Source organism: Sparus aurata, chromosome 10, assembly GCF_900880675.1.
Source record: "Sparus aurata chromosome 10, fSpaAur1.1, whole genome shotgun sequence".
In the NCBI taxonomy this organism is placed as follows: Eukaryota; Metazoa; Chordata; class Actinopteri; order Spariformes; family Sparidae; genus Sparus; species Sparus aurata.
Genome location: NC_044196.1, coordinates 1,916,391 through 1,937,790, shown reverse-complemented (window position 1 = coordinate 1,937,790; position 21,400 = coordinate 1,916,391). Strand labels below are relative to the sequence as shown.

At 47.4% G+C, this 21,400-nt stretch overlaps 3 protein-coding genes across 4 annotated transcripts; 1 reads left to right on the top strand and 2 right to left on the bottom strand.

The window, feature by feature from the left end:
* Window positions 1-98: 98 nt before the first annotated feature.
* On the top strand, window positions 99-8,156 carry gltpd2a (glycolipid transfer protein domain containing 2a). The gene is made up of 7 exons (XM_030431270.1): window positions 99-1,371; window positions 1,548-1,612; window positions 1,924-2,105; window positions 2,631-2,802; window positions 2,881-3,077; window positions 3,267-3,516; window positions 7,467-8,156. Exons 1-6 carry the CDS (start codon window positions 1,281-1,283, stop codon window positions 3,493-3,495), a joined length of 936 nt encoding a protein of 311 aa, XP_030287130.1. The 5' UTR covers window positions 99-1,280; the 3' UTR covers window positions 3,496-3,516; window positions 7,467-8,156.
* LOC115589953 (zinc finger and SCAN domain-containing protein 2-like) lies at window positions 3,573-10,864 on the bottom strand. Its single transcript, XM_030431145.1, has 10 exons — window positions 10,497-10,864; window positions 10,070-10,159; window positions 9,813-9,963; window positions 9,603-9,733; window positions 9,273-9,514; window positions 9,037-9,146; window positions 8,807-8,937; window positions 8,486-8,730; window positions 8,242-8,345; window positions 3,573-7,816 (listed from the first exon to the last, which is right to left on the bottom strand). The coding sequence occupies exons 1-10, from the start codon at window positions 10,744-10,746 to the stop codon at window positions 6,553-6,555; spliced, it is 2,718 nt and encodes a 905-aa protein (XP_030287005.1). The 5' UTR covers window positions 10,747-10,864; the 3' UTR covers window positions 3,573-6,552.
* Window positions 10,865-11,853: 989 nt separating this feature from the next.
* LOC115589952 (uncharacterized) lies at window positions 11,854-19,751 on the bottom strand. Of its 2 annotated transcripts, none has more exons than XM_030431143.1 (13): window positions 19,433-19,751; window positions 18,989-19,063; window positions 18,252-18,396; window positions 17,824-17,954; window positions 17,008-17,243; window positions 16,760-16,854; window positions 16,514-16,644; window positions 16,204-16,430; window positions 15,857-15,954; window positions 15,645-15,760; window positions 15,306-15,547; window positions 15,103-15,194; window positions 11,854-13,392 (listed from the first exon to the last, which is right to left on the bottom strand). In XM_030431143.1, exons 1-13 carry the CDS (start codon window positions 19,656-19,658, stop codon window positions 12,375-12,377), a joined length of 2,832 nt encoding a protein of 943 aa, XP_030287003.1. In that variant the 5' UTR covers window positions 19,659-19,751; the 3' UTR covers window positions 11,854-12,374. The 2 variants fall into 2 exon arrangements, with proteins under 2 accessions (XP_030287003.1, XP_030287004.1); XM_030431144.1 differs by having other exon boundaries at window positions 18,252-18,372.
* Window positions 19,752-21,400: the final 1,649 nt, after the last annotated feature.

The window sequence follows — 21,400 nt, the reverse complement described above, 5'->3', positions numbered from 1 at the left end:
TGTGTGTGTAACAGTTAGTCCTGGTCTCTGATTGGCTGGCAGACGTCTCTTAAAGGAACAGTTCACCCAAAAATGTAACTCAGCCGTGTTTTAAAATGTACAAAAACAACCAAAGTCACGTTCTTCCAAAACGTATAAAGTCGTGTTTCTTCTCTCTCAGGTGCTTCAGATGCGTCCTGGACTTTGTGACGTGTTGCAGGTTAAAGCTGAAGGATTCTGCTGAAACAAACCGGTCCCTGAGTCACCAGAACCTGGACCCAGAGTTCATGAAATGTAGGAAAAGTGAACTCTTCTGACTGACCGTCAAGGTGGAATCCAACAGGTCAAACACACTGTTGTCAGAACTCTTCCAGGAGCAGGTCTTAGAATCGGTCCGGTCCGGTCCAAACCTTCCATCCTTCCTCTTAAATCCTTTAACTTAAACACAAACTTTACTTAAATGTGTCACAAACCTTTTTTTATTCCACATGTAATTCTTATTTTAATGCACTGCACAGGAACCTGAATCCTCCTGAGCACAAACGTTTATCTTTAGTCTCTTTTTTCTACCGTTACATTCTGTTTTTACTGTATTTTTTGACAAAACCTCAAGAAAACCTTTATTCTTCTCCTTTAAAACACCCTCATCTCCACTTTTAAACCTTTATCTCTAGCTTTACTATCCACTCTCTCGTCCTGCGTGTGTGAAGATGAAGGTCCAGTCGTTGGTTTTAGCATCAGTGATGTTGGAGATTCTTTAATTCTGTCTTAAAAAGCCATAATTCTCCTGCTGGACCTGAAGATCCATCGTTCTTCAGCTCCACACGAGAAATAAGCACAAGCACACGTACGCACAAAAGTATTTGCACAAGATTCATCGACTCATACGCCAAAGACATCAATCAATCAGTCAATCAATCAGTCGATCAGCCAATCAGATGTGTCGAGTCATCATGTGTCTTAAAGGTGCTTCATGTGTCGTTTACCACCAATAAATCATCTTCTCATCAGCTGAGACGACTTCCGTGTCATTAATGATCCGACAGAACAGAGAGGCCGCTGTGTGTGTGTGTGTGTGTGTGTGAGTGTGTGTGTGTGTGTGTGAGAGATAAAACAGGCTGCAGGACGAAGGTCAAGTTCAAGGGTCGTCCTGAGCTGAGTGTGTGTTTCACCTGTAGCGATGAACGAGTGTGTGATGACGGGTGGAAGCTTGTAAACGATGAGTGTGTGTTTCACCTGGAGGAGTTAAAGAGGAAAGTGTGTGTGTGTGTGTGTGTGTGTGTGTGTGTGTTGTGGTAACCATGGTTTTTAACAGACGGAGAACGCTGCCTCGCTACCTGCTGCTGTCAGCCATGTTGGCTCTGCTCTTCTTCCTCAGCTCCTTCTGGCTACGTGAGTGTTCTCCCACGCTGTCGGCCATCTTGGCTCCTCCTCCTCCTCTGTCACAGTGAATGACTCAGTTCCTCTTAAAGGGCCGGTACAGTGTATGTACTGTACGTGTTCTCATGTATCCTCTGTAATATGTTGTGTGTATTTAATGCTAACAGGTTTTGTTTGTGTCTCTGCAGCTCAGGGCGGAGTCGGAGACTGCGGCGGCGTCTGGCAGCCATGTTTGAGTTTTTACCGCCAACAGGTGAGAATCACACACACATTTGTACGTCTTATTTTAACATCTTTATCTTTAAATATTCTTATTTTTGTACCTTGAACCAGATGTTTCCATTGTTTTTCCAACAACATCTTCACCATGAACAGAGATAGAAAGTAAAAGTCCTCAGATGAACTCTTGTTACTTCATTTACATAAACAGAAAGTCATTTTAAATGTTGAATTGAATCTCAGAACATTGAAATGCAGCGTGCAGAGTGACATCACTGATTTATCAACGCTGTAGATGAAGAAACTGATAAACTTCGTCACAACTTCTCGTTTCATTTCCTCCAGCCTGAGGCTCAGCCGGCCCCTGAGGGCTGGGCGGAGCCTGACGGAGCCCCGCCCCTCCTCCAGGAGTGTCCTGGCCAATCGTTTCAGGCCCGCCGTCTGCTGCAGTATTTAAAGTCCAGCCTCTCCGACGCCGACGACGTCCTGCTGGAGCCGTACCTGCAGAGCTGGGACCAGCTGCTCAAGTACGCACGCGAGCCAAAACTACCTTTCTAAAGGAAGCAGCTGGTTAGCTTAGCTTAGCACAAAGACTGGAAACAGGGGGAAACAGCTAGCATGGCTCTGTCTTATGGTTAAAAACAATCGTCTAGATTCAAACTCACCACTGGGGTTTTTGTTTGTTAACTTGTACGAGCTTTAGAGGTGACGGTGTCATACTGAGAAATATCTACAGTATGCTAAGCTAAGCTAAGCTAAGCTAAGCTAGCTGCTGATATCCCCCCCAAAATCCAACTGTTGACAAGAAGGTAAAACTTCAAAATACTGAGCTTCAGCTTAAAATATGTTTAATTTAAGAAATTTGTGTTCAAATACTTTTAAGGAATTTCGCTCGACAGAAATTAGATATTTTTTAAATGAAAAAATACGACTTTGTTCTCCAGCCAAAACTAAAACTAAACAAAGTTGTAGATTTGTTCAGATCACAACAGTAGAAACACGATGATTTTATGATTCTCAGATTCATTTCTTCACTTTTTCCTCTACTTCAGTTTCATGGAGTCTCTCGGGACGATGGTCAGCTTCTTCTCTCAGAAGGTGAGGGAAAAGGTCGTTCTGATACGGGAGCTGTCGCTCAAACACAGCGCTGAGGCTCATGGGAAACGAGGTCCACGTGACCACTCTGGACTACAAACTCCAGAGTCATTTGGACTGAAAACTGGGGTGAGGAGAGTCACAAACACGTCTGGATGCTGTGAAATGATCTGATCTGCTGCTGATCTTCTTGATTCTCCTCTCGAGGCGTATCGCTCGGTCCGATCCATGGTGGAGGCGGAGCTAAAGGCGGGCGCGGTCGACTTCTCCCGCCGCACAGACTCTGGCTGCCGGACGCTGCTGCGGCTGCATCGGTCTCTGCTGTGGTTGAAGCTGATGTTGGAGGGTTTGGCTGAAGGACCAGACGCAGACGGACGATACAAAACACCTGGAGAGCTGAGCAGGTAAATACAGAGGGACCGCGGTGTGTTTAAGGACCTGTCACACTGTTGGGCTAAAGCTAACTGGTCCTACGTAAAGATACCATGCTAACAGAATGAGGCTGGATGTTTGTTGCACCTGTAACAGCTACATTATATTTTCATGATTGATTTTATCACCATCACAGAGTCATTTTCATGTTCTTCCCTCAGAGACGCCTACAGGGTGGCGTTGGCGCCGCACCACCCCTGGCTGCTCCGTCAGGCCGCAGAGTTCGTCTTCCACGCCCTCCCCGACAGACGCTTCTTCCTGCAGCTGGTGTGCGTGCAGAGCCAGCGGGAGGCGGCGCCCGTGCTGCGCGTCATCATCCACGCCCTGACGCTCGTCCACGCACAAACTCAGAGGATCCTGGCCGAGCACGACATGCTGGAGCTGCCCTGACGACGCACCTCCACACCGAACGTACGTAAGAACACTTCCTGTCGTTCTGTTCGATGATCCACAAACACAACACCGGCTTGTTTCTGACACAGAACGTTTATTTTGGTCACGTTTACAGCAAACAAGCAGACTCACATCAGTCACAGTAACGTACGTTAAGATCTTCATTTAGCTGCAGAAGTCAAAATGTAAAACACATATTTGTTGTTAGAAGTTGAAGAATACATGTTAACAAAATCATGCACTTTAAGGCACCACATGCTGCATTCAGGAACTCCTAGGATTTGGGAGTTTTCTCATGTCACATCAAAAAAAAAAAAACCTCATAAATGGCCCCATACAGCTCGTCAGCTGTGATCAGTTTAGCTGCTAAGCTACAAGCGTTAGCACGCTGTTTACACCCTTCAGACAGGATGCTAACACACCTGCTAACAAGTGAAGATTCAGCTTAAAGACGAGCTGCGAGGAGCCTTTTTATAAGTTTTAAACAATCACTCATTGGCTGTTGTCGGCTGGAGGGAGGGCACAGAAGCTCCTTTCTAAAAGAGTGTAAATTACGTTTCCGATCCCGGAGCGTCTACAGACTGGGATTGCAGCAGACTTGTTTTAAAACAAGTCCTCAGATATTTCAGTTGTTTCAGAGAATGTTTTTAGGTGAATTGTAACTTTAAAGATTGATTAAATCTGAGCTACTTTGAGAAAATTTTCCATTTCCCACTTTCCCTGAATGCAACATTAGTAAACGATGTGAATACAAAAATAAAAGCATGTTTGTTGATGCAGCTTCATAAACCTGCAGAAAACCTCCGTCTGCATGTTTCTGTCTGCGCACAGTTTCAAACATCTGTTCCTGCTTCGATGGCCGCAGTGAAACGAGCATAACAGACAAACGAGTGGAATCAACACTGTAAGAAAAGAAGTAAGACTGTAGGAAACGTATGGCTGTACAGTTTCAGCTGGGCAGTGAACACAACGTGAAGGACTCGACTCAGAGTTTTAATTCTGCTCACTGGATCGTCTCCTCGACTCGTTGTTACTCATAATGTTTATTTTCAAGGCTTCAACGGAAGATTTACGTCATTTTGTTTAAATCTCAAACATGTTAATGGGATCAAAGTTTCAAAATGAGAGTTGCCATGACAACAAATGTAGTTTTCTCATAATTTTCTGTAAACTAATTAAGCGTTTCAGCACTTTTTTGTTTGATAAAGTTGTGTCATTGTTGAACATCAAATTTGGCCACAAACACCCCAAGTAAATAATTACAATTTAAGTAATCAAATACTTTTTTATTTCTATTTTATAGCAACAAATCAAAGTTTTTTTTTTTTCCCATCAACAAGTCGACTTTAAGAGATTTTAATCACAGATCGTGTCAAAATCAGTTTGATTGTTTTCCACGAGAACAAATGTTTAAATATTTGTTTCTCAACATAATTTAATGTTTAAGTGATTCCAGTACGTTTAAATGCCTTTTTAAGTGTTTTCAACTTATTTAAATGATTATCAGGATAATATCGTGACTCGATAACAAATGATTACTAAACTCAATAATGTGCCATCAGGTAACTGTTCTTCTTTTTCCTCTACAGACATTTGTTTTTCTTCAGCAAAAGATCAAAGTTCTGAAATGTTCAGAGTAAAAGAAAGATTCCTAAAAATGACTTAAATCAGCCATCAAGAGATGAAAGAAAAGAGTTTCAGCTCCGTCAGATCCACCTCGCCTCGCCGCTCAGTCAGAACCGGCTGATGGATGTTCAGGACGAGGGTGCGTTCAGGACGAGGGTGCGTTCAGGACGAGGGAGCGTTCAGGACGAGGGTGGGTTCAGGACGAGGGAGCGTTCAGGGAGCGTTCAGGACGAGGGTGGGTTCAGGACGAGGGAGCGTTCAGGACGAGGGTGGGTTCAGGACGAGGGAGCGTTCGGGACGAGGGAGCGTTCAGGGTGCGTTCAGGACGAGGGTGGGTTCAGGACGAGGGTGCGTTCAGGACGAGGGAACGTTCAGGGCGAGGGAGCGTTCAGGACGAAGGTGGGTTCAGGGTGGGTTCAGGACGAGGGAGCGTTCAGGACGAGGGAGCGTTCAGGACGAGGGTGGGTTCAGGGTGGGTTCAGGACGAGGGTGGGTTCAGGACGAGGGTGCGTTCAGGACGAGGGAACGTTCAGGGCGAGGGAGCGTTCAGGACGAAGGTGGGTTCAGGGTGGGTTCAGGACGAGGGAGCGTTCAGGACGAGGGAGCGTTCAGGACGAGGGTGGGTTCAGGGTGGGTTCAGGACGAGGGAGCGTTCAGGACGAGGGAGGGTTCAGGACGAGGGTGGGTTCAGGACGAGGGTGGGTTCAGGACGAGGGAGGGTTCAGGACGAGGGTGGGTTCAGGACGAGGGTGGGTTCAGGACGAGGGAGCGTTCAGGGTGCGTTCAGGACGAGGGTGGGTTCAGGACGAGGGTGCGTTCAGGACGAGGGAACGTTCAGGGCGAGGGAGCGTTCAGGACGAAGGTGGGTTCAGGGTGGGTTCAGGACGAGGGAGCGTTCAGGACGAGGGAGCGTTCAGGACGAGGGTGGGTTCAGGGTGGGTTCAGGACGAGGGTGGGTTCAGGACGAGGGTGCGTTCAGGACGAGGGTGCGTTCAGGACGAGGGTGCGTTCAGGACGAGGGAACGTTCAGGGCGAGGGAGCGTTCAGGACGAAGGTGGGTTCAGGGCGAGGGAGCGTTCAGGACGAGGGAGCGTTCAGGACGAAGGTGGGTTCAGGACGAGGGAGCGTTCAGGACGAGGGAGCGTTCAGGGCGAGGGAGCGTTCAGGACGAGGGTGCGTTCAGGACGAGGGGGCGTTCAGGACGAGGGAGCGTTCAGGACGGAGGCAGGACGAGGGAGCGTTCAGGACGAGGGAGCGTTCAGGGCGAGGGTGGGTTCAGGACGAGGGAGCGTTCAGGACGAGGGTGCGTTCAGGGCGAGGGAGCGTTCAGGACGAGGGTGGGTTCAGGACGAGGGTGGGTTCAGGACGAGGGAGCGTTCAGGGCGAGGGTGCGTTCAGGACGAGGGTGCGTTCAGGACGAGGGTGGGTTCAGGACGAGGGAGCGTTCAGGAACGGCTTGTCGTCCCCCTGGTGGCTCTTCATGTGTGTCTTCAGACAGTGGCTCTGGGTGAAGGCCTTGTCGCAGACCGAGCACTGGTACGGTCTCTCTCCGTTGTGCGTCCTCATGTGGACCGTCAGGTGTTCCTGTCGAGAACACGCCTTCCCGCAGACGCCGCAGACGAACAGTTTGATGCCCAGGTGGCTCCTCACGTGGTTGTTCAGGTGCGTCTTGCGTTTGAAGTAGCGGCCGCACTCGGAGCAGCCGTACGGCGCCTCGCCGGTGTGCACGCGCATGTGCGCCTTCAGCTCGCCGTTGGATATGAAGCCTTTGCTGCAGATGATGCAGATGAACGGCCGCTCGCCGCTGTGCGTCTTCATGTGCGCCGTCAGGCCGCAGTTGGACAGGAAGGTCTTGCAGCAGATGTCGCAGAGGTACGGCCGGTCTCTCGTCGTGTGGATCTTCTCGTGCGACTTCAACGTGCCGAGAAGTTTGAAGCGCTTCCCGCAGATCTCGCAGCCGTAGCGCCGCTCCCCCGAGTGCGTGGTCTTGTGGCGGGTTAGCGAGCGCAGGTCGTACAGACACTTCCCGCAGACGTTGCAGTGGTACTTGTCCCGACCCGTGTGCAGCTTCCTGTGGGCTCGGAGCTGAGCCTTCAGGCCGAACGCCTTCGGGCAGAACTCGCACTTGTGCGGTTTGTCGGCCACGTGCACCCAGCGGTGAACGCTCAGGCTGGACAGGTAGGCGAAGGTTTTGTTGCAGACGTCGCAGGTGAAGGGTCTGTTTCCTGTGTGCAGCGTGGTGTGGCTGTGCAGGCCGGTGATGGTGAGGAAAGACTTGCCGCAGTACGAGCAGTCGTGAGTCTTCTGGTAGTTTCTGATGTGTCCCTTTAACTCGTCCACAGATTCAAAGCGCTGCCCGCACACTCCACAGACGCTCTGCGGCTCCTCCACGTGACTCCAGGCGTGTTTGATCAGACTTCCCAGAATCCTGTAGGACACGCCGCAGACTCTACACGGCGTCTTACTGCTCACGACCACCTTCCCCTCCGTGGCGGACATCTTGGCTCCCCGCTTCCTCTTCGTCCTCGCCGACAGCTGCTCAGGATCCGGTTTCCAGTCGTCGTCTTCGTCCAGGTCTTTGTCGTCGTCATCGCTGGAGTCCACGCGGCTCCGAGCGCCGTCCTCGTCCTCCTCCGTCTCCTGGTGTCGTGACGTGGAGCTGCTGGCGACTGCGTCTGCATGTCGAACAGGACTGTGACGGACAACAGGGGAAATAATGTTTGTCTTTATGTTGAATCATGAAACCGTTTTTCTTTATCTGAATCACAGCAACAATTTTCTTCTCTCTGTTATTATGAAGAGAACTGGTGGAAACTGATACTTTTCCACCAGTTCTCCGGTCGTGAGAAACTAAATCACCAGAGGAAAATCATTCTTCACCTTCAGAGCAACAACAAGCGTCTCTGATCTGCTTCGAGTCACTGAGTAAATGTACTTAGTTACTTTCCACCAGAGGAGTAAAAGGTGGAGGCGACCACAGAGAAGTTTGTTTCCTCAAACTGTTGAATAAACGATTCCGTCAGTCTTCTTCAGTTTTTGTGTTTTGTCAGTAATTTAATATCTGAGTTTCAGTCCGTCTTAAAAACATAAATCAGTGAATCATTTGTTTTTAATCACCTGGATTCGAGTCCGTCGTCAGTTTTTATCTGAACAGCAGCAGCTTCATCGTCTCTCTGCTGAAGGTGAAGCTCTTCCTCTTCCTCTTCCTCTTCCTCTCCGCTCTGAAACAGTTTGTTCACATGTTGCTTTATAAAGAAATAAATACATTCAGTGGGTTTTAAACCAGTGAGCTCGTAAGTTTTTGAATTATTATCTGGTATATAAACTAAATGTTCTGACGGGTCTGAACTCTCCGTCGTACCTTCAGTCGGATGTAGAGGAGCGTCTTGTCGACCCTGATGGGCTTCATGGTTCTGGAGATCTCGTCCGGCGTCAGCGTCGCCACTCGGAGCCGCTGCAGCCTCCGGCTCCGGTCCGACTTGTACAGGTCCAGAGGTTTGTCGTCTCCTGCCAGCTGAGGGAAGGCGGACCTCAGCTGGTCCAGGAAGTCGGCCTCCTGCTGGCCACGAGGACAGCGGAGCTCCTGTATGGACGACCTCAGCACCGCTGAAACAGAACAGACCGTCAGTTCTGGACCGTCTTCTGCACGGACTCCACACAGAACCACACGTGTTATAGTCACCGTCTCTGGAGAGCACGTTGGACTGGGAGTCCTCCAGCACGCAGACTCTGAGGACGTGGTGGGTCGGTTCTTCTCCGAGGCGGGGTCTGCCACGCCGCCTCCTCTCAGACGAATCTCCGGGAGTCGATAACCTGAGAGACGACCGGAACAAGACCCAGAACCTGATCAGGACTGATCGGTCTAAACTTGTTGAGGAGAATCTGAACATCTGTGTGTCGGTGTTCATTCACCTGCTGAACGTTTGGGTCCGATCAGCTGATGTTGTGGCGCCGCTGCACGGAGAATCAGCCGGTCCGTGTGGAGGATGAAGGTCTGCAGAGCTGCTCTGAGGGGCTCCGGTCTGGAACAGGGTCATTAAAAACAAAATTAACTAACCAGAACCAGCAGAAACGGGTCTGGATCAAACCTTAGAACTGCCCCACAGTATCAGATGTATTGATTAATGACTCTGATCAGCCTTCGGTACCTTCAGTCGGATGTAGAGGGCCGAGTTCCCGGCGCCGCTCCGCCTGATGCTCCGGTGGATCTCCTCGGGCGTCAGCGTCTTCAGTCGGAGCGGCTGCAGTCGCTTCGTTCTGTCCGAGGTGAAGAAGTCGAACGGTTCCTGAGCAGCCAGCTGAGGGAAGGTGGACCTCAGCAGGTCCAGGAAGTCCGGCTCCTGCAGACCACGAGGAACCTGCAGCTCCTGAACCGGACACTTCTGAAACACTGACCCACAGCAGAGGTCATCATCATCATCATCATCATCATCATCATCATCATCCTCCAGCCTCGAGTGGAGTCGGTATGAACTCACCTCTTTTCGAGAGCACATCAGTGTGCGAGTCCTCCAGGATGTAGATCCTCAGATCCAGATGGTTCTGTGCGTCACTGATCCGAGGTCTGCCGGGCCTCCTCCTGTCGGACCGACCTCTGGGGGACATTAACCTGCAGGATGAAGGTCGTCAGCAGGTTAGTAAAGGTATAAAACACACGACTTCCCTCAGAGACGGACCGGTTCTGTCACCTGGGTTTTATCTGATAATCCGGGTCCTTCAGATCTTCTTGTCTCCGCCTGAAGCTCGTCTCTGGTCGCTGCCCTTCATCTCCACCGTCGGCCTCCTCATCGTCGTACTCGTCGTACCACAGGAGGCCCAGACCGCCGCTGTCGTCCACACCTGGACCCAGAGAGGCAACACCGGGTCAACACCGAGAGACTTTTAAGAGGGTTTTCTTCTGAATCAACTTTATACGGAGTTAGAGGAGAGAAGTGTGGAGTGTCACCTGTCTGCTGTGAGTTCTGCTGCTCCTCCTCCTCCTCCTCACTCAGAACCACCACCTCGTGCTCTCCTGCTTCCACCTCTTGGCTCCGAGCTTCAATCAGAAATAAAATATGAATATTTCAGAAAGTGTTGAAACTGTGACATCAGACAGAACCCCATAACAAACACACCATCCAATGATACATACATCGACAGCAGGGCCTTGATTTAAACATGAATATGACTGTTTGACTCCATGTAGAGTCACTTTTTGCACGCCGATCAATAAGTCACATCACGTATGAGTGTGTGAACGATCACTTTCTGTCATCGCACGTCAGCACGTCTGTCCGCGAGCAGACAAACCTTAAATCAGTCGTTTTTTAAATGGAGTTCCTCAAATCCTCAATGTTTATATGTCTGCAGCTGACGTCACCGGCCGCTCTCACCTTTCCTCTCCAGGCGGACTCGAGGCTGCAGCAGCAGCTCCAGCTGCCTCTTCTGCCGGGAGATCTCCCGCCTGAAGCCCGACGCCTCCTCCTCGTACCCGGCGACGGTCCTCTCGACCACCGCTAAGATCTCCTGCGCGGCGGTCGACAGCTTCTCGGTGACGATGCCTCTCAGGATCTCCGCCTTCGACATGTTGCTGAGCCCGTCGAGCGTCTCCGAGCCGCCGCTGCTGCTCTTCCAGTAAAACATCTTCAGTTTATCCCCGCAGATTTGATTTTATGCAGAATAACTTCGCACATTTGCGCGGACGGGTGCTCTTCCGGTTGTCGGTCCGGCTGCAAATGAGGTCCGACGAGAAACAAGAAAACAAAGCGAGCGTCCGCAGGTTCAAAATGTCGCTCAATAAAATGTGTTTTCGTTATTTAATATTATATTAAATGTATTTTTTAAACACGCAGAGTGTGATTCCGCTTCTAAGCACCTTATTAGTCGGATGATGGCAACGAACAACCTCCTACTTTATATTTAGTTTCACGAAGTCAAAAGCTTTGTTGTGAAAACTATTTAAAGGTCTGAGAGCTACGGAGGCCTGAAGCGGCCAAAACAAGAAATATATAAAAAGGACATATTGACATAAATAAGTTTGTGGACATCAAAACATTTGAATTCAAATGGTAATAAATACGTACATTTAACGATGAATACATAGAAGATTAAATGGGATCATATATAAATAATTAAATAAATATTTGAGTCCAGCTGATATCACAGACGGCTGATCGTAGATATATTGGTATCATCTGTATGTTGTCTGTTGTCAGCTGATGTGAAAACGTTTTGAACAGCCTGAATGTATCAATTTAAATGTATTAAATGTCCAGAGACAATAAAGTTTATTGTTAATCTGTAAAATGCCTCCAATGTGTGCTTATATTCATGTATATGTAGTAAAAGTCTCATCAAATGTGTTTATTTTGGGGAAATCAAGCAGAATTATCAATTTGTCACACTAAATAAATCATATTTTTCTTGGTATATTTATTGATTCTCTTCACTTCTCCGTCATCGTCAGTCTGACATGTTATTATTTAAATAACTGTTTAAATTAAGTTAATGACAGAAAAACTCAATATTGGTTGTGATCGCTGATTATTTTTCGTGGAATTTAATTACACTGAGTTAATTTGCCGTTTTTCTTTTAGTAAATGTTAATAAAGTTGTTTTTGTTTACTTCTGCCTGCAGTTCGTTCACATTTTTTGTTTCCACTTTAAAACTGAATCATACATTCTGTGTGTTATCAATAATGTCTCACATTTCAAAACAACAAAAAGGTCAAAATAAAAGCTGGAGACGAGTGAACAATAGAACCAGTGCTGTATTTAAAACAATATTCACAAACGTCTTACTTCTTTTTGTTGGTGAAAGTTCTGGATTCAATGATAAAATGTGTAAAAAACAAAACTATCTGACAGTTTTCAGTTAAATATTTCAATCGAATGTAAAAATAATTACGCTTTTAAAAAAGAAAGAGGAACTACGTCTAAATTCTGATTTTAGAAAACCTTCACGTAAAATTCAGATCCAAGTTTAATGTTGTTTGTTCTTCCTACAATAAAAATAAATCATTTAACGTGAGCCAGACGAGTCATGAGAACTTCTGAAGACAAACATTTAGAACACAAACACTAAAAGTCGAGTCTGGAGTTTCTAATTCCCACGAAAAGACCAAAAAACAACCGGCGGTGACTGAATCTCTTCAGACACGACGTCGTCTCGGTCGTTCCAGCGAGTTTCTATCCTTCAACCAAACTGCGACACATTCAACACAACTAACAACAAAACACTTTGTGCAAACGGAGAACAGGACCGTCTGAAATCACCGCACGTGTTTGACACTCTTGGTGGCTTTTAGTCTGTCGGACAGAATCTGAGCTTCAGTCTCTCCGTCGTCGTGCATCTTCATGTGTCTCCTCATACAGTGTTTGTAACTGAAGGCCCGGCGGCAGATGGGGCAGCTGAAGGGTTTCTCCCCGGTGTGGACCCTCATGTGGACCTTTAACGCGTGCTTTGCTTTGAATGTCTTGCTGCAGATTTGACAGGTGAGCGCCGCGCCGCTGCTCGTCTCCGCCGCGTGCGTCGACAGGTGTTTGGACAACATCTCCAGGCTGGCGAAGGTTTTGCCGCACGTGTAGCAGCGGCGCGGCTTCTCACCTTTGTGGATCAACTTGTGTTGTAAGTACTTGGCCTCTGAATTGTACGACTTGGGGCAAAGATCACATTTGAGCAGCTTATCTGCCGAATGTCTCCGCATGTGACTCTTCAGCACCCACGCGTGAACAAACGCTTTGTGGCAAATGTGACACTTGTGCGGTTTCTGTCCGTTGTGGTGGGCGACGTGTCCGTTGAGGCCGACGACGGTCAGGAAAGACTTTCCGCAGATGTCGCAGCAGTGCGTTTTCTGATGACCCTGGAGATGATTCCTCAGCTCGTCCACGGACTCGGGACGTTCTCCACACACTCCACACAGCCTCTCCGGATCGTCCACGTGGCTCCAGGCGTGTCGGATCAACATGTTGGTCGACCTGCGCAGAACCTGGCAGACTTTACAGGACAGAGGATCAGAATCTGTTGGCTGCCTCTGTTGCCTCCGTCGCCATCCCTTTGGTTTGATCCGTATTTTCCTCTTCTTCCTCCTCCTCGTAGTCGTCTTCTTCGGTTCTTTGTCCTTCACATGATTCTCACTTTTGTCTAGTTTCCAGTCGTCATCACTCACCGGAGCTCCGTCCCTGTTGTCCTCAGACAGAACCAGCAGGGACCAGAGGCGGCCCACGGCCGACTTCGACCCAACATCCTCTTCGTTCTCTGACTCCATGTCTTCATGCTGTGACCTGGAGCTGCAGGACAGAACAAAGAGTTACCAGAGTATCTGCAGGCTTGAACAAGTCAAATTTAAGACTTTTTAAAACCACTTTCAACGAAATTTAAGACCTACACCAAGTACGACGGAGCAAGGAAAAATAAAGTCCCTGAATTACTTTCAAAAATAACAACATCTATTGCCATTCACAGAGCAACTCAAGCAATTAAGAATAGAGTGAGTGTGTCAGAGTTATTAAAGTTTTAAAATTTCATTCGTTCTTATTTTAATTTGTTTTTTCAGTTTGCTTTTTATTTCAGTTTAGTTTGAATTGGTTTAACAAGTGATTAAGTAGCTTTAGTTTAGTTTTTATCTGGGAATTTAATTTATTAACTATAATAACCATGTTTTTTCTTTATATATTTATTATTATTTATTTTGTACACATACACCTGGATTATTATATGTGTGTGCGCGCAGACCGGGACCTGGTGACAAAGGCGTACAGCAGTGTGTGATAGTGTGACTTCACTGGAGACTTTTAGAAGCTAACTGATGTTTTTCCCATTTTGTGTGTGACACCTGCGCTTTCACACCGAGTGTGCCCAATGTGAGGGTCCTCTTGCAGAGCGTACGCTGCGCTTCAGAGTCATTATTAAGGACGGCTTTTAACCAACGGAACTGGAGCTGTAGTTGTGGCAGATTCCGCAGTCAAAGTCTTTCCGGAACTGGTGAAGTGTGCGGCGATAAATTCTGACCGGGCTGTCGGCAAAATGCCACTTATGTTCCTGATACTTCAGACAGAAGTACGACACACGGAGCCGACTGTGAATCTCACCAACACATTTCCCCGAAACAAAAAAAACAACAAAGGCGAGATGGAAGCAGTAAATGAACATACTTATTTTAGACCTAACTAAATGTGATTTAAGACCTATATGCAGGGTTTGTACACATTTTTCAAGGTCAAATTCAAGCACTTTTCAAGCACTTTTAAGGGTCATTTTCAAACTTTTATAGCACCTTATCGCTGGGGTAAAATACATATCTACAGGAATATATATACACTCATGATTTTTTTTTTCACTTTTATCACAATTATGTACATTGTATTATGCTGTAAACATCTAAAATGATGTTTCATAATAGCAAAAACTTTAGAAATTAAAGGAGATCATAAAGTTTTATCCAAAAAAAGGGAACTCACTTGGCGTTCTTCAGGCACACTTGCACCGAGACAAGGAGAGACCTGAGAACACCCTGTAATTTTCTTTGACATAAACTTTTATAAGCTGTTCGCTTATTCATCAAAGTCTATTAATATTGAACGTGTCATCAGTCCAAATTGTATCAAATTCACCTTCTCCTCAGCCATCCTTCTCTATTGCTACCAGGCTGCATGTGTGACGACACAAACACACTGAGTTTATTTCTCCTTGTACTAAGCAAACTATTCAGTCTGATCCCAGTTTTTCCAAGACACAAAGTTATAATGTCAAGCACTTTCAAGCACTTAAACTAAAATCCAAGCACTTTTCAGACCTTGAAAATGCAACATTGAAATTCAAGCACGTTCCAGGATTTCAAGCACCCGTACGAACCCTGTATATGCAAAATATGGACGTATTTAAGACTTTTTAAGGCCTAAATTGAGACTTTTTAAGACCCCGTGGAAACCCTGAGTTACGGACGTCATGTTAAGAATGAACCGATGGATGTTTTCAGGCTGCACGTCGACATGATTTACCTCATGTTCAACCAGGTTTGATCAGAAGTGGATGAAGAATCGTCGACAGCATCAGCAGGATGAAGCTCCTCCTCCCAGGATTCATCTTCAGCCTGGAAGAGTTTTATGTGCAGATAAAACATCAGCATCCCAGGAAGTCTCCGCTCACATCAAAGGACTTCCTGTTAGTGCGCAGCGTAGCTGATTATGTTGATTACGAGTACCTTCAGTCGGATGTAGAGGGCGGAGTTTCCTGCTCCGTTCAGCCTGACGCTCCGGTAGATCTCCTCCGGCGTCAGCGTCTGCACTCTGAGCGGGTGGAGTCTCTTCGATCTGTCGGATGTGAAGAGGTCGAAAGGTTTCTGAGCAGCCAGCTGAGGGAAGGTGGACCTCAGCAGGTCCAGGAAGTCCGGCTCCTGCAGGCCGTGACGGACCTGCAGCTCCAGCACCGGGTACTTCTTATACACTGAAACACAACAGGGACACTCGGTGAATAAACTACCTGGGGTTTAATATTCAAGTGTGCTGCTTCATCAGAAGTTAAACTGTGTTAATAAACGTACCGCTGGGAGACAGCACATCGATCTGAGAGTCCTCCAGGATGCAGATCCTCAGATCTACGTGGTTCTGCGGGTCGGTGATCTGAGGGCTGCCGGGCTTCGTCCTGTCAGGCTCGACTCTGGGCGACATTACAGATGAAGATCAGGAGCCAGTTCACGACAGAAGAGTTGGTTTAAAGTTATCGACGCTGAGACGCAGCTCACTGTGTCGTTACCTGGTGTTCGGTCGGAGCTGATCCGCGGACGGAGAACCTGAAGCGTCTTCTCGTCTCTGCGGAGGATCTTCACCGGCCGTCTGGACTTCATCAGGACGCTGAAAACAAAACAAATGCTCGATAGATGGTTGTCAGGAAACACCAACGTACAGAATGATCTGTGACGGTAAATATTACTAAACACACACACAGTAGCTGAGAGAACTACAGCTGAAGCTTCCTTCAACAATCTTGACCATTAACTTAATCTTGAATCTTCAGCTGAGACCTCGATAATTAGTGATTCTGACCCGTCCAGAGTCCAGACTGTTGTACGGATCAGATCTCGTCCCCGTGAGTTAAGGTACCTTCAGCCGGATGTAAACACCTGAACGCCCGGCTGTCCTGTGGATCTCCTCTGGCGTCCACGTCTCTGCTCTGAGCGGCCGAAGCGTCATCGTTTGGTCGATGGTGAAGAAGTCGAAAGGTTTCTGAGCAGCCAGCTGAGGGAAGGTGGACCTCAGCAGGTCCAGGAAGTCCGGTTCCTGCAGGCCAGGAGGACACCTGAGCTCCCGCGGGGGAAACTTCTGCAACGCTAAGACACAAAAACAACATTCAGCAGCTCAACATCACACCGGTTCAAGTGTAGCTGCAGTTTTACCGGCTGATTAAATTTACCATATGGTGTGAGCACGTCAACCTGAGAGTCCTCCAGGATTCGGACCCGGAGACGTACCGGATTCTGTGGTTCACTGGTCCGAGTTCTGCCAGGGTTTCTCCTGTCAGGCTGAACTCTGGGTGACGATATCCTGAAAGATGAAGTCGTCAGCGGGTTAATGACCAGAGGATGAAGCTGCAGTCGGAACATTAACGTTTCTCTTCTGGTAGAACCAGGAACCACTCAGCTGTGCTGCTGCGTCTCACCTGGTCCGATCAGGACTGGACGGAGAACCAGCTGCAGCGTCGTTTCTCTGTGACGGATTCAACTCCTCAGCAGTGGACTTCAGCTCCTCCTGAGTCTGAAACACAGCAGCTTCACTCTCAAACGTCCGAACAACCGAAGACCACAAACAACAAATACAACAACAGCGATTCCTCAAACAGAGCAGGGAGATAAAGTTCAGACGAGTTGAGGAGGACCAACTAGTTCTGCAGACGGACGGATGACCAACCTTCAGCTGGATGTAGAGGGCCGAGTGGCCCGTGGACCTGACGCTCCGGTAGATCTCCTCCGGCGTCAGAGTCTCCAGTCTGAGCGGGTGGAGTCTCTTCGATCTGTCTGACGTCAACACGTCAAACGGTTCCCGAGCGGCCAGCTGAGGGAAGGTGGACCTCAGCAGGTCCAGGAAGTCCGGCTCCTGCAGGCCACGAGGACACCTGAGCTCCCGCACCGGGTACTTCTTATACACTGAAACACACACGGGTTCTTTTAATCCAGAGCGGCTCATCAGAGCCACGTGGAGGTTGTTTCTACTGCTCACAACATTTTGTGGATACAGGAAATCGACTCTGAGCTCATCGACCCGAATTCCCCTCATAGGTCCGATCCTCACTCGACCCACTGTGGTTCCGGTCCGCCACCAAGCTTCAAACTACACAGGATTTAAGACTTTCTAAACACAGCTGCCATAATTAATCTGAGCTTCTCTAAAAACCTGTTTGGATCTTCTGTCCTGAAGTCTTCAGTGTGACAGACAGAGAAACATCCGTCCATCTTATCCCGGGTCGGGTTTCGGTGGCAGCAGGTCTCTCTCTCTCTCACAACCGGGCGTTCTGAGTCCAGATGAGACACGTAATCCCTCCAGTGAGTTCTGCCCCGGGGATCTCCTCCCCAGACGTGTGGCAGCAGATCCAGACGACAGAGCATCATCACTACACGATCTCGTGCTGCGTAATGATGTTTGGATCTGGACCCAGAAACCCGATCATCAGCAGGATACGGTGCATGTAAACATCCTCACGGGACTCCTGAGGTTCTTTAAACTCACCTTCCACTGACAGAACTTTGATCTTTGAGTCCTCCAGGATGCGCATCCTGAGGTCGATGTGGTCCTGCGACTGGCGGATCCGAGGCGTGCTGCGTTTCTTCCCCACAGACTGAACTGTGGGAGTCTGTAACCTGAGACGTGAAGACAAGATGGCGTCAGACACAAACCTGAGCAGACGAACGACGTCATGAAATCCAGTACAGACATCCTGAAATAATACACAGCTCAGACCAACCAACCAACAGAACTGAGGACGGCCGGATTGTATTTTTATCGTCACCGTCAGCATCGTAACCTGACGGTAATCCAGCTAACTGTTAATAAACTCAAAGATTTTGTTGCTATGGTGAATTTTAAACCAACAAACATCAAGTCATTGGTTTTAAACACCGTACTGTGTAAATAACTGTATTAATGTGACTTTTAACCTTGATGCTACTTCATAATCTGGTTCTGTCAGACGCTCCTGATCCTCCTCGTCTTCTTCCTCCATCGGTGCCTCGGAGAAGCAGACAGGCCCGAGACTCTCGCCGTCCTCCACATCTGCAACTGAGACACACAGACTCCATGTTTCTACACAAAGACAGAAAGAAGTTCATGTAGAACATTTGCTGAATGAACAAGAAGGTCCAAATAATGCAGAATGAGTCAGAGACAGAGTTTCACAGAGTTTATAAAGTGTCTCCAACTCAACAACTCACTAAACTGACACATTTGTTAAGGGAGTCTGGGGACTTTCTCCACGGGGACAAAGAAGGAGCCTATATTGTTACTGTTTAGTGTCTTTGTAACATGTGACATGTTTAGATCAATAACATGTTTCTTCTTTCATAAATGGAGTGTAAATGGTGAAATCAGTGTAAACAGTGTGTTCAAACAGCTGATCAATGTTGGCAGGTAAGACTTTAGCACTTTAGACACAGAAGCAGACAGGCTGGTACAGACATGCTGCCACAAACTGACACTTTTTACAAGGAGACAAACAACTTCAGCTGAAAGATTTAATGCTGAATTTACAACAAGGACACAATGAGTTACAATCTGTCACACACACAGTTTCACTACGTTATAACGTTTGTTTTAACTCAACAACTCTTAAAATCACTACATTTGTTAATGGAGTCTGGTGTTGTTGTGGTGACCATGTGTTGGTTTAAAGACGTACTGGGCTCAGGTTTGTGCTGCTGTTCCTCTTCAGTTCCTCCTCCAGCTGTCGGGTCACAGACAGGAAACTCATCATCTGGACCAGAACCAACAAACAAGACAGGAGGTTTTGTTGTTAATCATTTAAAACTAGATACTCACAGTTTAAACTTCTCTCATAATAACTGTTCATGTAAAACGGTTTTAGCGAGGTGCATCCTGTTGTAACACTCTCCTCTGGAACAGAGTGAATAAAATCATACACTTTGCTCTATATCTAACGTTTTAAAAGGAGCAGTTAGTCAGACTGGAAGCCGAACTGATGAGTGATGATCCAGTTGTCAGGTTCTGTCAGTACATGTCTGCAGGTCGTTCCCGCAGCAGCCGAACCTTAAAATGCCTGTTTTCTAAAGTAGGTTCGTTATGAGAGAACACCGTTTAATCGAGCCACTGGACCGACACCGACCTATTCTCTCCAGTTTGACCCGCGGCTGCAGCAGCAGCTCCAGCTGCCGGCTCTGCCGGTCGATCTCCTGCCTCAGCCCCGACGCCTCCTCCTCGTACCCGGCCACAGTTCTCTCCACGACCGCTAAGATCTCCAGCGCGGCCGTGGTGAGTTTCTCCGCCACGACCCCTCTCAGTATCTCGGCTTTAGACATGCTGCTGGAGCCGGCGGCGCTCTCAGCCTCCATTGTCTCCGAGGATCTAGCTCAGCATCGCCGCCGCACGGAAGTCTGGCTGCCGGTAGAAAAATACGCGGGAATGTTTGGAGCGGATGTTGCGCTGGTGCAGGCGCGAATGCGGTCCGGCTAGAAACAGCCGAGTAGGAACGACACTTCTCTTCGATCGACAGAAGATGGCGCCAAAGTTAATAATAATAATAATAATAATGATAACTTCATTAATAAGCACCTTTCACAAATAAGTTACAAAGTTAAGCTTATAAACGCAATACACAGATAATATAATGAGTTAAAATCCAACAGATATAATATATGAAACAATTTAAATAGTTACAACAATACACTAAATTAAGAAAAGGTGATAAGCTAAAAGTGAGTCAGAGGGAGATAGCAGAGGGGCCGGGTAAAGGCAGGACTCTGACCATTCAGGGCCTTTAAAAACAGGCAGTAAAATCTTAAAATCAATTCTAAAACTCACAGGTAACCAGTGAAGGGCAGCAAGGATTGGTGTAATGTGGTCACATCTCTTAGTACGTATTTAAAACCTAGCAGCAGCGTTTTGGATCAGCTGCAGTCTTTGGATGTTTCGGCTGCTGATACTAAAGGAAAGTGCGTTGCAGTCGTCCAGTCTGGAGGAGATAAAAGCATGGATGACCTTTTCTAAGTCTGCAGAGGAGAAGAATGACCTGATCTTGGTTTGCTGTCTCAGTTGGGCAAAGCAGGACTGCACCAATTTAGTCACCTGAGCATCAAAAGATAACACTCAGTCAAAGATGACACCGAGATTGCGGCCCTCTTTTTGAAAATTAGACAAGGTGCCCAAACTAGAGGAGAGATTGTTAATGCTACTAGCAGTGGTGGACAGTAACGGAGTAAATTTACTTGAGTACTGTACTTAAAGGAGAACTTCGGTCGATTTAAACACGTAGCTTCATTGCTCAAGCTACCCTTGACTTGCCAGTACCGAAGACGCGAACACATTTGGTCCAACCATTACAGAGCTCCGTGAACGCAGACTTAGCATTGAACGCTAACAGCATGGGGTCAGAACTTTACACTGTGTTTTAAGCGTCTTAACATGCTCCACATCTCACACCAAAAGTTATGCAACATCAGCAGACACCTTAGCACACAGCACTGTAGCGTCTATGACTCAAAATGAATAAAAAAGTAGTTAAAACAGTGTGTTTGTGCAAGGAGCTACTTACCTGTTTGTTGACATAGGCGTCTTCCGGTAGCTAGACCAAACTAGTCAATCCGTCGAGCGTGCACTTACTTCCTCACTGGCGGAGACGGAAACGTAATCCAGCATTTTCGCGTTTCTGTTCATAATGTACATGTCCATGTTACAGCCTGTCATGAGCCATGAGCCTTACAATAGCCTGTTAAGCCTGTTAAGTGCACACTCGGTGGATAGACTAGTTTGGCCTAGCTACCGGAACACATGGATGTCAACAAACAGGTAATGGCTGGACCAAATGTGTTTGCGTCTTCGGTACTGGCAAGTCAAGGGTAGCTTGAGCAATGAAGCTGCATGTTTAAATCGACCGAAGTTCTCCTTTAAGTACATATCCAGAGGATTTGTACTTTACTTGAGTATTAGATTTCTTTGGTACTTATTACTCTTACTTGAATACATTTCCAAGACAAGTATTTTTACTGTTACTCGAGTTAATTTCTAGGAAGGCTGAAAAGTACTCGTTACTTTCAGGTCTGCTCTTTTTTTTATTTATTTTTTTCTAAAATACTAT